Source organism: Amblyraja radiata, chromosome 28, assembly GCF_010909765.2.
Source record: "Amblyraja radiata isolate CabotCenter1 chromosome 28, sAmbRad1.1.pri, whole genome shotgun sequence".
NCBI classification, from domain to species: Eukaryota; Metazoa; Chordata; class Chondrichthyes; order Rajiformes; family Rajidae; genus Amblyraja; species Amblyraja radiata.
In genome coordinates, this window is record NC_045983.1 from 15,689,246 (window position 1) to 15,703,153 (window position 13,908).

Here is a 13,908-nt window from a genome sequence, read left to right on the forward strand (position 1 = left end):
GTATCCCCCCCCCCCCGGAACAGGACTTCACCCTCACCACGATCTCCCTCCCTGTTGCCCTCTCCCCTGCTATCCTCCCTACCTCCTCCCCGTGGAATACCGGTCCCCGGGAACCTGGATCCTCTCCCCCCCTCCCTCGTTCTCTGCAGAAGATCCGGCTCGTTCGGGTGAAGGTCGCTGAGCTCCCGGTGGGCGCCGACCACTTAGCTGGAGGAACGGCGGCTCCAAACTTGGAGCGCGGTATTTTTACCCTCGGCGCAGCCTATATAAGCTAGGGTCTGCCCACAATCTGCCCGACACAGGATCAGAGTCATGGTGAGCGGCGGACGCCCCTGGACTTTCGTTTGCCCGCTCTCTCCCTCTCCCTCTCCCACCCCCTTCACCTTCTCCCAGTTTTGATGCTGATTGTCACCTCATCTGTTTCAGGCCCCGAAAAAGGCGAAGAAGAGGATGGAGAAGGGAAGTTCCAATGTCTTCTCCAATTTCGACCAGATTCAGATCCAGGAGTTCAAGGAGGTGAGTGGGGGGGAGTGAGATCAGGAGAGGTCCAGCCCCACACTCCAGCCAGGTTAACCCAGCAGAACCATTCCAGTGCCTAGCCCTGGCGGCTTCAGCGCGCACGGTTCTGCGGTTGGAAACCAGGTGGAACACCTGAGCTGGGAGATGGTTTGATAAAAACCGGCAGTGGGAGACCTGTCCAGAATATAACATTAAGTTGTAAATTGTTGGCTGGGGGTGGTCACCCACTGAAAGCTCGCGTTGCATTTCAATCCTCTCTCCCGCAGGCTTTCACTATTATGGACCAAAACAGAGATGGTATCATCAATAGGGAAGATTTGAGAGGCACCTTCGCTGCTCTGGGTAGGGTCACTCTTTACAAAGTCTTCAGAGATTTCACAAAGTGCAGGAGACACACGATGTGAACATATGCGCTTCTCTTCCACCAGGTCGCGTGAATGTTAAGAACGAGGAGCTGGATGCGATGTTGAAGGAGGCCGCTGCACCGATCAACTTCACCATCTTCCTCACAATGTTCGGGGAGAAGCTGAAAGGTAAAGTGAACAAGAAATGATGTGAGATGACGAAGGTTACATTAGGTGATTGCCATCACCTTCCCTGGCCTTCCCACGGCATATAATAATGCCCCTGTCCCACTTAGGAAACCTGAACGGAAACCTCTGGAGACTTTGCGCCCCACCCAAGGTTTCCGTGCGGTTCCCGGAGGTTGCAGGTGTTTGCCGGAGGTTGCAGGTAGTGGAAGCAGGTAGGGAGACTGACAAAAACCTCCGGTAACCGCATGGAAACCTTGGGTGGGGCGCAAAGTCTCCAGAGGTTTCTGTTCAGGTTTCCTAAGTGGGACAGGGGCATTGATCCAGGCTCCTCAGCCCACCAATGCGAACTCAGTGTCTCAAGCAGCATCTCAGTCTGAAGAAGGATCCCGACCCAAAATATCACCCATCCGTTTTCTCTAGAGATGCTGTTTGACCCGCCGAGTTCTCCAGCACTTTGTGTCTTTTTACCAAAAATAATGATTGGATTATAAGTGTGTGTTAATGATCTTTTTCTTCCTGTGCATTTGTACAGGTGCTGATCCAGAAGAAACAATTCTCAATGCTTTTAAGATTTTTGACCCAGAAGGCAAAGGACATATCAAAGCAGATTAGTAAGTGTAAAACAGTCAGAAACCGTCTACACTTTTATCCACTGTAGATTGTTGAAAAAGCATCTTCCAGGGCATGCAATCAATGTGTACAGACATTTATATTCCTCCTGTCTTCACAAGCACCTCAGTGAAAATTATATTTCACAATGAAGAACAATATAACTGTATGAGGAAATTTTAATCCATGAATGCCCCAATTCGTTGGGAGCTTCTTTTTCCTTTTTGTATGCCTGTGCCTTTATTGAACACTTATGCCTCTATGGACATCAATAGCAACACCTGTGTCCCTCTGTTAAACCGACATTCCTCTATTAATGTATATTCCTCTTACAGCAAATGGTTACCTTTAAAGTCCAGTGTTTCACTGCACGGTTCCTTCTTGAAGTTTTGTTTCACTCTGTCTTCCTGTTAAGTCCACTTTGAAATTCTGTGTCTCCCTGTGAAATATTAGCACTTCCTTATCGTCCTTATTTCTGAAGTCCATTACTCGTCTGTGAGATCCTGCAGGGCTCAGGTGTGTTACAGCTGCACAAGAAGCAGGAGAGATCTGGACAGGAACTGGTGCAGTATACTAGTTTCCTCTCTAAGCCCTTGGGCATGCTGGCACTTTACTCCTAATTACACATAGTGTAAGTAGGTGGCAAATTAATCAAATGAAAAAGGTGAGAGGAAAAAGTAAATTGCAGGGCTGCAGGGAATAAAACAAAGGGGAATGAGACCACAGGGATTGCTCTGGAGTGAAGCCGGCATTGGATTATCTGGGCCATGTGGTCTCTTCTGTCATATGTATGTGAAGATGGTTCTTGTTCTTTGTTAATAACGAACACTTCTAACATTACTGCAATAGATATTGCAATTCTATACTCACTTATCTAACCAGTTGGCGAACTGTGCACTGTAAATTTTCTTCTCTCTATTGCAGCTTCAAACAAATGCTGCAGACCCAAGCAGACCGATTTAATGACGAGGAGGTAATGAATGAAAGCTGCTAATATTAGATATCAGATTTTCACTTGATGATAGTATTAACATTAAAATTCTCCAGAGATCCAGCCAATTCATGTTCCGAGTTACAATCGGGTATGATTTCTCTGGGAATGGTTTACTGACATTAATAGTTATTAATTTGGCCAGAATCTTTCCTACAAACTCTATGACCTAGTTGCCCTTCACTAGCAGATGTATGAGATTTGAAATTCCAATTGCCTGTTAAAGCAGTTTAATGACTAATGCGATAGGCAGGTGGTGAATCCTTAAGTATCTCTGGGCAACAATTGTGCATTCCTCATCCAGCTGGAATGTTGACTACTCCCCTCTTGTGCCCAGAGCCTGTGTGATACTTGATTATACCCCTTCTGCGTGACTTCTCCAAGGGGAATCAATTCGGAGAATTATAACAAATCTAGAGCACTGGTTTTGGCCACACTATAGTTTCATGATGACCACGCTTAGGGGCTCTGCTTGTCACCCTTTGAGCGAATACACTTGTCATCCCAGTCACCTACCTTTATTCTCAAAATGTGCCTTCTGGCACTGAACTCCTCAGCCAGTTGACAAAGGGTCCTGAACCAAAATGTCACCTGTCCACGTCCTCCTAAAGATGCTGCCTGATCCTCTGAGTTACTCCAGCACTTTGTGTGTTTTTTGTAAACAAGCATCTGAGGTTCCTTGTCTCACCTGGAAACCTACTTACATGCCCTTGCCTGAAAGTCTTGTAAGTTTCAGTCACATTTCCTGTCACTCTTATTAACTCTAGAGGGTCTGGTACCATTTTGGGTACTGGGCTTTGGCAATTTCAGTCCATGAAGACGAGCTCTGCCGCCTCTTCCTTTGAATCCTGCAAACCCATCTTATCACCCAATGCAGCAAAAACACTGTTGAGGGAAATGGACAGATGACATTTCAGGTTGGGACCTTTCCTCAGACCAGACTGACCTGCTGAGTTCTTCCAGCATAGTCTGAAGAAGGGTCTCGACCCGAAACGTCACCCATTCCTTCTATCCAGAGATGCTGCTTGTCCCACTGAGTTACTCTAGCATTTTGTGTCTATCTTCGGTTTAAACCAGCATCTGCAGTTCCTTCCTACAGAGTTCTTCCAGCACTTTGTTTTCTGCTCAAGATGACAGTATCTGCAGTCTCTTGTGTCTTCATGGCACATTCTGGTCACTACTGCTCACCCTTTGAACTTGCAACTGATCCTTTCCTTTCCCAGACCTTTAATTAAATGTAAAAGTGAGATTGTTTTACCTGAACCATGGTACAAAATGAGTATGTGCACAAAAATGCATACACAGAGTCATAGACGCAGACATGCAGTCTTACATGTAGGTATACACACTCATGTATGTACATACACACCCATTCATACAGATTGCGTATTCATTGAAGATTTAGAGACACAATGATGATAATTTTTGTGCTGATCCTGAGCTGCCATGATCCTGCTTTGTGTCAACTGTTATAAAACCACTTGCGATCTCATGAGAAATGAATGAACTGATATGTAATGAGCCCATTTGCTGCCACAACCTGCTGTTACGTCTGAGGTATCCCAGACAAAAAGGTACAGCCTTTCCTAACTGGGGCTCCATTGTTACAAGTCAGGGCCAGTGTTAGGGAAACTCTCCGTGAAGTTCCACATCTGGAACTGAAAAAGTTAAAGTTACTTCAGTCAGCTGAGCCGTGCTTCTGTGACCATCATCTTTTCTTTTTCACTCTCTCCCTCCAGTGTAAGCAGATGTTTGGTGCCTTCCCTCCTGATGTTTTGGGGAATCTTGACTACAAAAGTCTCTGCTATATCATCACTCATGGTGAAGAGAAGGACTAAGAGCAAAGGAACTCTCCTTGCAAGATGAAGAATGGAGTTGGGGGCCAAATAACTTTCCTTCCTAGCAATTAATGATTAGAAACTATCTCATTAAACCCTGGAATTCACCAATGACTTGTGGAACCATTGTGTTTTATATGTTGACTTCCAATATTCTGATGTTGACTTATGGTTCTGGCTATGTAATTTTTTTGTAACTTGGTTTACACTTTGGTCATAACTCCAGCTCCATTGTAATAAATATCTTCTGCTTGCACCATTCTTACCTTTGATTTATTCATGCTGGTGTCCTAACTACTTTAGGCTCATGTGTACATGTATTACGTGCTAATTTACTGTAAGGAGTAATCTGCATGATCTATGGATAGGGTTGGTGTAGACCAGGTACCAGAACACACATAGGATCCCAAGGCTGAAATTGAGGTACAATGGGCAGTGCGAAGGCTGTTGAACTGGGCTACAAACCAGATAGAGCTATAAAGCGTGAAAACAGGCTGTTTGGCCCAACCTTGTCCATGTCTACCAAGTTGTCATTCTGAGCTGGTCCCATTTACCTGCATTTGGCCCATCTATAGAATAATAGATGCTATGTTTAAATTACACCAGGTCAGGTTATAAAGTTGAGGACGAATAAATTTGGAAATTTGGAGTTTAGTATCAGGAAGGTAAATCATAATCAGTGGAAAATTGGGAAGAGTGCTGGCAAAGGGAACTTAGCTTTGGCAAGTGGGAAGTAATGTTTCCTGGAAGGTCAAACATGGGTAGGACATACAGAGTCAATGGAAGGGGCATGGGGAGTATACAAACCCATGGAATTCCTGAAAGTGACAACACAAGTAAATAGAGTGATGAAGAATCTTTTATCATCCAAGGCATCGGATGTAAGAGCAGGAATTTCTTGGTATAGCGTGTTAAAAACATTGGATAGGGCATGCTTGGAGAATTGTGTGCAGTTCTGTTTACCACGCAGAATGTAGGGAGGATGTGATTACACTAGGCAGGGTGTGGAGGAGATTCCCATGATGTTGCTTAGGATGGAGTATTAAATTCTACGGAGAAACTGGATGGGCCGGGCTTGTTTTCCATGGAGTAGAGGCTATCACCTGATAGAGGTGTGCAAAATTAAGAGGATAATTGACATGGTAGATTATAAGAATCTTTTTCCATTGGTGGGGGTGTCTAAACCAAAATGGCATAGAAATAAGGTGAGAGAGAAGAGATTTAGAGGGTTCTGAGGAGAATCTTTTCACACAGAGTGGTTGGAGTCTGGAACTCATTGCCTGAGGAGATGGTAAAGGCAGATATTCTCATGACATTTAAGAAGCATCTAAACAAGCGCTTGAGGGCTGCAGACCAAATGTGGGTAAATAGGATCAGTATGGTTAAGTACAATGGTCAACATGGGCAGGTGGAAACACCTGTTTGTTGGTGCTGTACAACCCTAGGACAAACATACCCAGTAGACAAAATTTATCTGAGACACTCAGCTATTCCACAGTATTCCTTGGATGAGTGGGATGTATCCAAGAGCGAGGATAGTTCCCAGAGAGTGCGGTGCGAGGCAGCCCCCTCCTCCATCCTGCACTTACCCATCCTCCATGGTGGTCCAGTGCCTCCCAACTGCCAATTTAAGACTGAAGTCCCACCGTATACTATGGGTCACATGTTTACTGAGACATTAGCTGGGTTCCAGTTAGCTCTGTGAAATTGTTGAGTGCCATGCTAACAGCAGTTTAAAACATCACTAAATATTTGCTAGATTGGGTGGAAAATTATTTGTAAGCGTGTGATTGTACTTCATACTCTGAAAGGATCAGCGAGTTTCAGTACAGTTCCCAACATTCCTTTGCACCAGCTTGAACAACCCCTGCTGTGTAGAGCTTGCTGATCCAGCATCAAGCATTGCTCTTGTCCACAAGCTGTATAAATGTTGTACCTGTTTGTCATTCTGTTCCATGTAGGTCAATTAAGAAAAAGTAAAGTTTGGGGCGCATACCCTGTTCTTTACAGCTGTGAGCACGAGGTTGTGTGGCTTGTATAATGACAGTGTTCTGGACCTCTCTGTGGATAACAAGGAACTTGGAGAAGGTGAGGGAAGATCTGGACATTGTCCACCAATATCCATCAATAAAGACAGAACAAAGATGGAGATTTGTTGAAAGATAGTAGTAGAAAGGGTTCAAATTAAAAAGCTGAAACACAAAGGTAATAATTTACCACTGAGCCACGTGACACAGAATTAATAAGAATTGAGGTAAATGCATGGTTCGTAGGTTGGTGTAGGTGAACTAGATTTCAATATCTGGCCCACTGGGACTTGTACAGGGCACAGTTTGGTGGCGATGGGCTTTAGTTAGATCCCAGTGAGAGCACTGTTTAGGCAAATTCAATCTCTGAGGCTGTAGCTAAGCCTTTAAAATAAATAGCTGGAGTTGGGACGGACAGTTAATTAAAGAAAAAGCTCAAGTCTACAGAGAGGTTTAGTGAAATGATTCATGATAACCAGTGTGACCGGATGGCACAGAGCAAACAAATATAAGAAAATACCTTCAGTTAGAGGTAAAAGTGAATCACAGCGTAAATATGGAAAGAAACACCATTTCCCATAAACAAGAGCCATTGCTCGATGATGGTAGGCACTTATTCTTTTCAATTACTATGCCAAAATTTCTAAACACCTGTTTTCGCTTCTTCATTCTGGGGTATTATGTGTAGATTGATGATTTTAAAACATGAATTTAAACCATTTTAAAATAAGGCTATAACGTAACAAAATGTAGAAAAGGTGAAGGGGTCTGAATACTTCCTGAAAGCACTGTATTTGGTCACACAGGCATAGATGAAAACAAACGTATTCACCCAGAGTGAACCTTGTTGTAATTGTGGTCTAGACACTGGACACTGAAGCTGATGTAAAAGATCTTTATTCATCATGACAAGCAAGCATTTCCTTGGAGACCCTCTCAGTAGAATCTCTTTGAATCCTTTCTTCAGTCAGAGGGTGGTGAATCTGTGAAATTCTGTGAAGGCTGTGGAGACCAAGTCAGTGGATATACGGTATTTAATGCAGAGATAGATAGATTCTTGATTAGCAAACATGTCAGAGGTTATAGGGAGAAGGCTGGAGAAAGGGGTTGGGAGGGAGAGATAGATCATCCATGATGAATGGCGGATTACATTTTGTGGGCCGAATGGCCTAATTCTTCTCATATCATTTATGATCTTATGAAGTCAAAGGATATCAAGTTTGATGTTCTCAAGAACAAAATAACAGCAAGTAATTCAATAAAATTACAGTGGCCACAATAACATCAATTATTTCAATATTTTCAGTCTGACAAATGGTTCCATTGAATTTAATGTTTCCACTGTAACTGATATGACACCTCTGAATGTTTAAACACCTTTGTTGGGCCAAAGGTAATTCATGTGGATGGTCGGAAAACATTTGAGGACAGTGAATCTAGAGTGTTGTGATGGCTGACTCTCTTGAATCTTAATAATCACAATTATTGATAGACAGCGCAAAGATGCTCTGGGCATAATTGATGTGCCAATAACAAAATAAATCTGGTTCTCACTTTATGTAATGCCTGCTATTCACATAATTCCAGAAAGATGTCCCATCTCTAATAATCCCTGTCAAACCTATGGAATTCTCTACCCAAGTGGACAGCAAAGGCCCAGTCTATGAGCATACTGAAGGCATAGATCGATCGATTTTATGACAATGTAATATGGGATTATAATTTAGTAAAGGAATCTGGCATTGAAGTAAAAGTTCAGCCAGGATTTTCCTGAATGGCGAAGCAGATGAGAAGGACAAATGGGCTTCTCCTGCTTCTGTTGATAAGCTGGTTTTAACGGAAGACAACGGTGAGGCCACAGTGCTGACTAGTCATTGAAATGTCATTGAATATGTTGGCTGCCTGTCCAAATGAATGACAGTTGCTGTTTCACACAGAAATGAGCGCAGTCTACTCAGGGCAAATTTCAATTTTGCACATGATCTACCTAGAACATAGATACTGATTCTAGGCTTCTGATCATCCGGACCAGCCGCCAAAGGAGCCATGGACACAAAGCACATTCCTCTGCCTCCACCGCACATTTCTATGAACAGCAACCAGAGGAATGAGTAAGTCTCAGGAATTCTGGCCGTATGACTGAGAGTCATATTTCTTTACTAACACCTGACTGAAAATAAATCACATCAGTCACCCCAGCTTTTTTGTATTGTAATGGCCATAAAAAGTGGGTTTCAACTGGCTCTCTCTGGGAGTAGACCTCTCCCAGTACCAGAAGGCATTATTTTTGGAAGACTAAATGCAAATAGAAGGACTGTTAGGATTTCAGTTGCCAGCAGTCTCATATCTCAAGAGATCATTGGGAACCAACAATTCGGCCTGTTGAAATGCAGCCTAGATCAAGATTTTCAAGATCTGTTGCACATGATTAGGTCCCAGATCTTGCTCAGACTGATTCCCAACTGGAATTTCTCATGGGGCTGCCAAGAGACAACAAGGGCATGGACTTGCCAGTTGGCAACAAAACAAATGGAACCATCATTGAGAGCAATCTAAATGCAGAACGAGACAAGTCGTGGGTTGGGGATTGATTAACAGATGGACATGGAGAGTAGGAATAGTTGGGGTATGTTTGGATTGGGAAGCTGTCATAGTGAGCAGTTCACATCAAAGATTTGGGTTACTGTGATCTGTGGGGTGCCGGGTCTCACCGATCACTATATCTGATCGAGGCAGAATGTGTGAAGTTTGGTATCTTACAGGGCAAGCCCATCCTGACTTTTCTCTCCACCAACCTTTATGGGCATTGTGGTGTTTTGCCTGGCAGATTCATGGATCCATAGAAAATAGGTGCAGGAGGAGGCCATTTGACCCTTCGAGCCTGCACCGCCATTCATTGTGATCATGGCTGCTCATTCACAATCAGTAACACTGTGCCAGCCTCCCCATATCCATTGATGTGACTGCAGCAGTGTGTTGTCAGAGCAACATCTTGTGTGCCAATCCAGTCCCCCCTGGAACTCACTATTCCCGACCACTGGTGGATTGCAGCAGTGTACAATCCCAAATGTTCTGCCGAGGGAGAGGACCGAGAGAACGCTCCCATTCTCCCAAACATTGCCAACATCCTGTGTGTAAGTACCATGCAGCCAGGTATGTTCAGTAACTCCTGCCACTCCCTTGCCTCAACAGAGAGATTTCTGAGTTGGAGCAAAGATAGACACAAAATGCTGGAGTAACTCAGCAGGTCAGGCAGCATATCTGGAGAGAAGGAGTGGGTGGCGTTTCAGGTCAAGACCCTTCTTCAGGCTGATATCAGGGGAGTGGGCAGGCCAAAGATAGAATGTAGTCAGAATAAGATTGGTGGGAGAACTGTGGAGGGGGAGAGAGGGAAAGCAAGGGCTATTTGAAGTTAGAGAAGCCAATATTCATACTGCTGGGGTGTAAGCTCTCCAAGCGAAATATGAGGTGCGGTTCCTCCAATTTGCGCTCTGCCTCAATCTGACAATGGAGGAGGCCCAAGACAGAAAGGTCAGATTGAGAATGGGAGGGGGAGTTGAAGTGCTGAGCAACTGGGAGATCAGGTAGGTTAAGGCGAACTGAGAGGAGGTATTCTGCGAAACGATCGCCGAGCCTGCTCTTGGTCTCGCTGATGTACAGAAGTTGACACCCGGAACAGCAGATACAGTAGATGAGGTTGGAGGAGGTGCAAGTGAACCTCTGCCTCACCTGGAAAGACTGTACATCGGCGATACCAAGCGCAGGCTCGGCGAACATTTCGCTGAACACCTCCACTCAGTCCGCCTTAACCTTCCTCTTGCAAACAAACGGCTGCATTTCTTACATTATACCAGCCTGAGTCAGAGACCAAAAACTGCCAGCTGGGCAGGGAATCCAATGGGTACATTGGCAGATAATCCACCAATGGCTGCTGGGTGCATGGTACAAAGACAACAGCCAAAATATGTGAAATAACTTCCAGGAAATGTACAACACATTGTTTGGACATTTAATTCATGTTGACACTCTGCTCAATAATGTCCATCTGAAAGGGGAGCAATCAGTTCGAAGCTTATCCAATAGTGCTCCACTCCACCTTTTCCCAAACCGGTGTTTTAAAATTAACGTGAGTTTTTGTTTCCCACACAGTGACATGTCTGACTGTATGAGGAGTGGGTCAGCTGCTGTGGAGAATCCCCCACTGATCCCTGGTTTAACTAAAAAAAGCTGTTGAAGTCAGTGCAGAGTGCTGAAAACCACACTGGTCTAAATACAATGCAGTTGACCCAGTTGCTAGACAAAAGCAATATTGTTAGTTCATTACTCATAACAGCTGCATTAAACTATTGTCTCCATCAAAGATCAACAGGTTTAGCTGAGATCGCCGACTGGAAACAATACAAAGGAATGCGATTCTGCTTCCATCCCCATCAATCATGTATGATGCCTTCCACACGTCCCCTCTGCAAAAGACTGAATGCTGTTAATACTGCTCTCAGGCTGATGAATTATATCATTGTGTAACAGAAGGGTGTTTGGCCCTGAGGGCCTATGCTGTCAGAAAGGCACTACCCAACCTAATCCTATGTCTCAGCGTGAGACACATAGCTCTACAGCATCCACGTGAGGAAGATATCTACCTCCACCTTGTCAGACCCTGAGTTCTAGACCCCACCACCCTTTGATTGTAAAGGCTTTTCTTCATCTCTCCAACCATTCTTCCACTAAAAGTCCATAATAAAACAAAATATTCTACATACTCTTATACTCAGCAGTTCATACAACTTCTGTATAAAAGGCTGAGGGAAGATCATCCACTTTAATAATATTATATCTGTTTATCCTTCTACAGTTGCTGCCCGATCTGTTGAGCTTTTCCAGAATTTTTGTTTATATTTCAGTGTGCGCAGGTATCATCACTATACTGGGGTGATCAAGTACGCATCCCCAGTGTTCTGGGTGAATGTGTGAGTATGTATCATGAGTGTTATGAGTGTGCTTCACCGTTTTTCTAGGTGAGTCTCCATCACCAACTTTCTGTGTGTATTTGTGAGTGTGCATCACCAATGTTCTTTTACGGAAGAATGTGTAACACGACTGATTTGAGGTGTGAGTGTGAATCACCAATGTTATTGGTCTATCTGTGAGTGTGCACCGAATGTTCTGGGGTGAACATTTAAATTGGCATCATCAGTGTTCTTAGCTAAAGCATAAGTGTGCATCCCCATTGTACTGGGATAAATGTGTGAGTGTGCAACAACCTTGTTATTGGGTGTGAGTGTGTGCACATCATCATTTTTTTAGTTTAAGTGTTGGGATGATTGACCTCAGCAACCACAACCATCTTCTTGTGTTCAAGCTATGATTCCAACCACTAGACTGTGTCCCTGTGATGTCAAGCAAGAACTTCCAAGACGGAGATAAGAAATAGGAACAGTAGTAAGCCATTCCTTCATGCCCCCAATGTCCACAAATCCGTCAATTTCTGTTTTGAATGAACATAACTTCTACAGCCCTCTGCGATATAAAATGTCAAACATTAACCAGCCTTTGGGTGAAGATATTTTTCTTATTAAGTCACAGACACAACTTAGAAAAAGGCCCTTCATGCACTGAGTTTGCTCACTCACCATCAAGCATCCATTAAAATAATCCATCCATAACCCTTTTTATCCGTGCAACTAACGGAAAAGAATGCAGGAAAGGTCGCGTTTAAACTAACAGGGCAGGGGGATGGGACCCAATGCAAGGAGACAGGGGGCCATAAAAGGAGGACAAAAGCAAAAGGTAGAAGGGGGAAAGGAAAAACTAACCTGAAAGCTTTGTGCCTTAATGCGAGGAGCACTCGAAATAAGGTGGATGAATTGAATGCGCAAATTAGTAGTTAAGGGATATGATATAGTTGGAATTACGGAGACAAGGTTTCAAAGTGACCAAGGCTGCGAGCTAAACATGCAGGGGTATTCTATATTCAGGAAGGATAGACAGAAAGGAAGAGGAGGTGCGGTGGCATTGCTGATTAAAGAGGAGATTAATGCAATAGCAAGGAGAGACATTAGCTTGGATGCTGTAGAATCGGTATGGGTAGAACTGTGAAATAGCCAAGGGCAGAAACCGCTTGTTGGAGTTGCACACAGACCATCAAACAGCAGTAGGGAGGTTGGTGATAGCATCAAGCAGGAAATTAGGGATGTGTGTAGCAAAGGTACAGCGTTTATCATGGGTGACTTTAATCTACATACAGATTGGGCCAATCAAATTGGTAATAGTCCCTGGAATATATACGGGATGGGTTTTTAAACCAATATGTAGAGGAACCGAGCAGAGGGCAGGCCATCCTAGACTGGGTATTATGTAATGAGGAAAGATTAGTTAGTGATCTTGTTGTGCAAGGCCCCTTGGGCAACAGTGGCCATAATATGGTGGAATTCTGCATTAAGATGAAGAGTGACAAGGTTAATTCAGAGACTAAGGTCCTGAACTTGAATAAAGCAAATGATACTTAAAGGGTTGACAGTGGAGATGCAATGGCAAAGATTTAAAGACCGCATGGATGAACTCCAGAAATTGTTCATACCTGTCTGGCGAAAAAATAAAATTGGGAAGGTGGCTCAACCTTGGCTGATGAGTGAAGTCAAGGACAGCGTTAAATCCAAGGAAGAGGCATATAAATTGGCCAGAAGAAGCAGCAAACCAGAGGACTGGGAGAAATTTAGAACTCAACAGAGGAGGACAACGGGGTTAATTAAGGGGAAAAAGAGCATGAAAGAAAGCTTGCGGGGAATATAAAAACTGACTGTAAAAGTTTCATTAGGTATGTAAAAAGGAAAAGATTAGTGAAGACGAATGTAGGTCCCTTACAGTCAGACAAAGGTGAATTTATAGGTACACAAAAATGCTGGAGAAATTCAGCGGGTGCAGCAGCATCTATGGAGTGAAGGAAATAGGCAACGTTTCGGCCCGAAACGTCGCCTATTTCCTTCACTCCATAGATGCTGCTGCACCCGCAGAGTTTCTCCGGCATTTTTGTGTACCTTCGATTTTCCAGCATCCTTCTTAAACACAAAGGTGCATTTATATTGGGAAACAAAGAAATGGAAGAACAGTTAAACAAGTACTTTGGTTCTGTATTCACTAAGGAAGACACAAATAATCTCCCGAAAATACTAGGGGACCGAGGATCTAGTGGTAGGGAGGAACTGAAGGGAATCCACATTATTCAGAAAACGGTGTTAGGTAAACCTCTTGTATCTTTGCCCACGGGGGCGAGTGCGATCGCGCGTGCGCGGTGGGGGGGGGGCGTGTCTACGTTGTGTCGACCAACCGCGGGAGGGGGGCGTGTCTACGTTGTGTCGACCAACCGCAGGCGGTGCGAGCTCGCCCGCTGTCAG

The 13,908-nt window shown here is 44.1% G+C and overlaps 1 protein-coding gene across 1 annotated transcript; it reads left to right on the top strand.

Annotated features, from left to right (window-relative positions):
* Window positions 1-201: 201 nt before the first annotated feature.
* On the top strand, window positions 202-4,751 carry LOC116988895 (myosin regulatory light chain 2, ventricular/cardiac muscle isoform-like). The gene is made up of 7 exons (XM_033045903.1): window positions 202-315; window positions 427-516; window positions 786-861; window positions 948-1,052; window positions 1,585-1,663; window positions 2,586-2,634; window positions 4,392-4,751. Exons 1-7 carry the CDS (start codon window positions 313-315, stop codon window positions 4,488-4,490), a joined length of 501 nt encoding a protein of 166 aa, XP_032901794.1. The 5' UTR covers window positions 202-312; the 3' UTR covers window positions 4,491-4,751.
* Window positions 4,752-13,908: the final 9,157 nt, after the last annotated feature.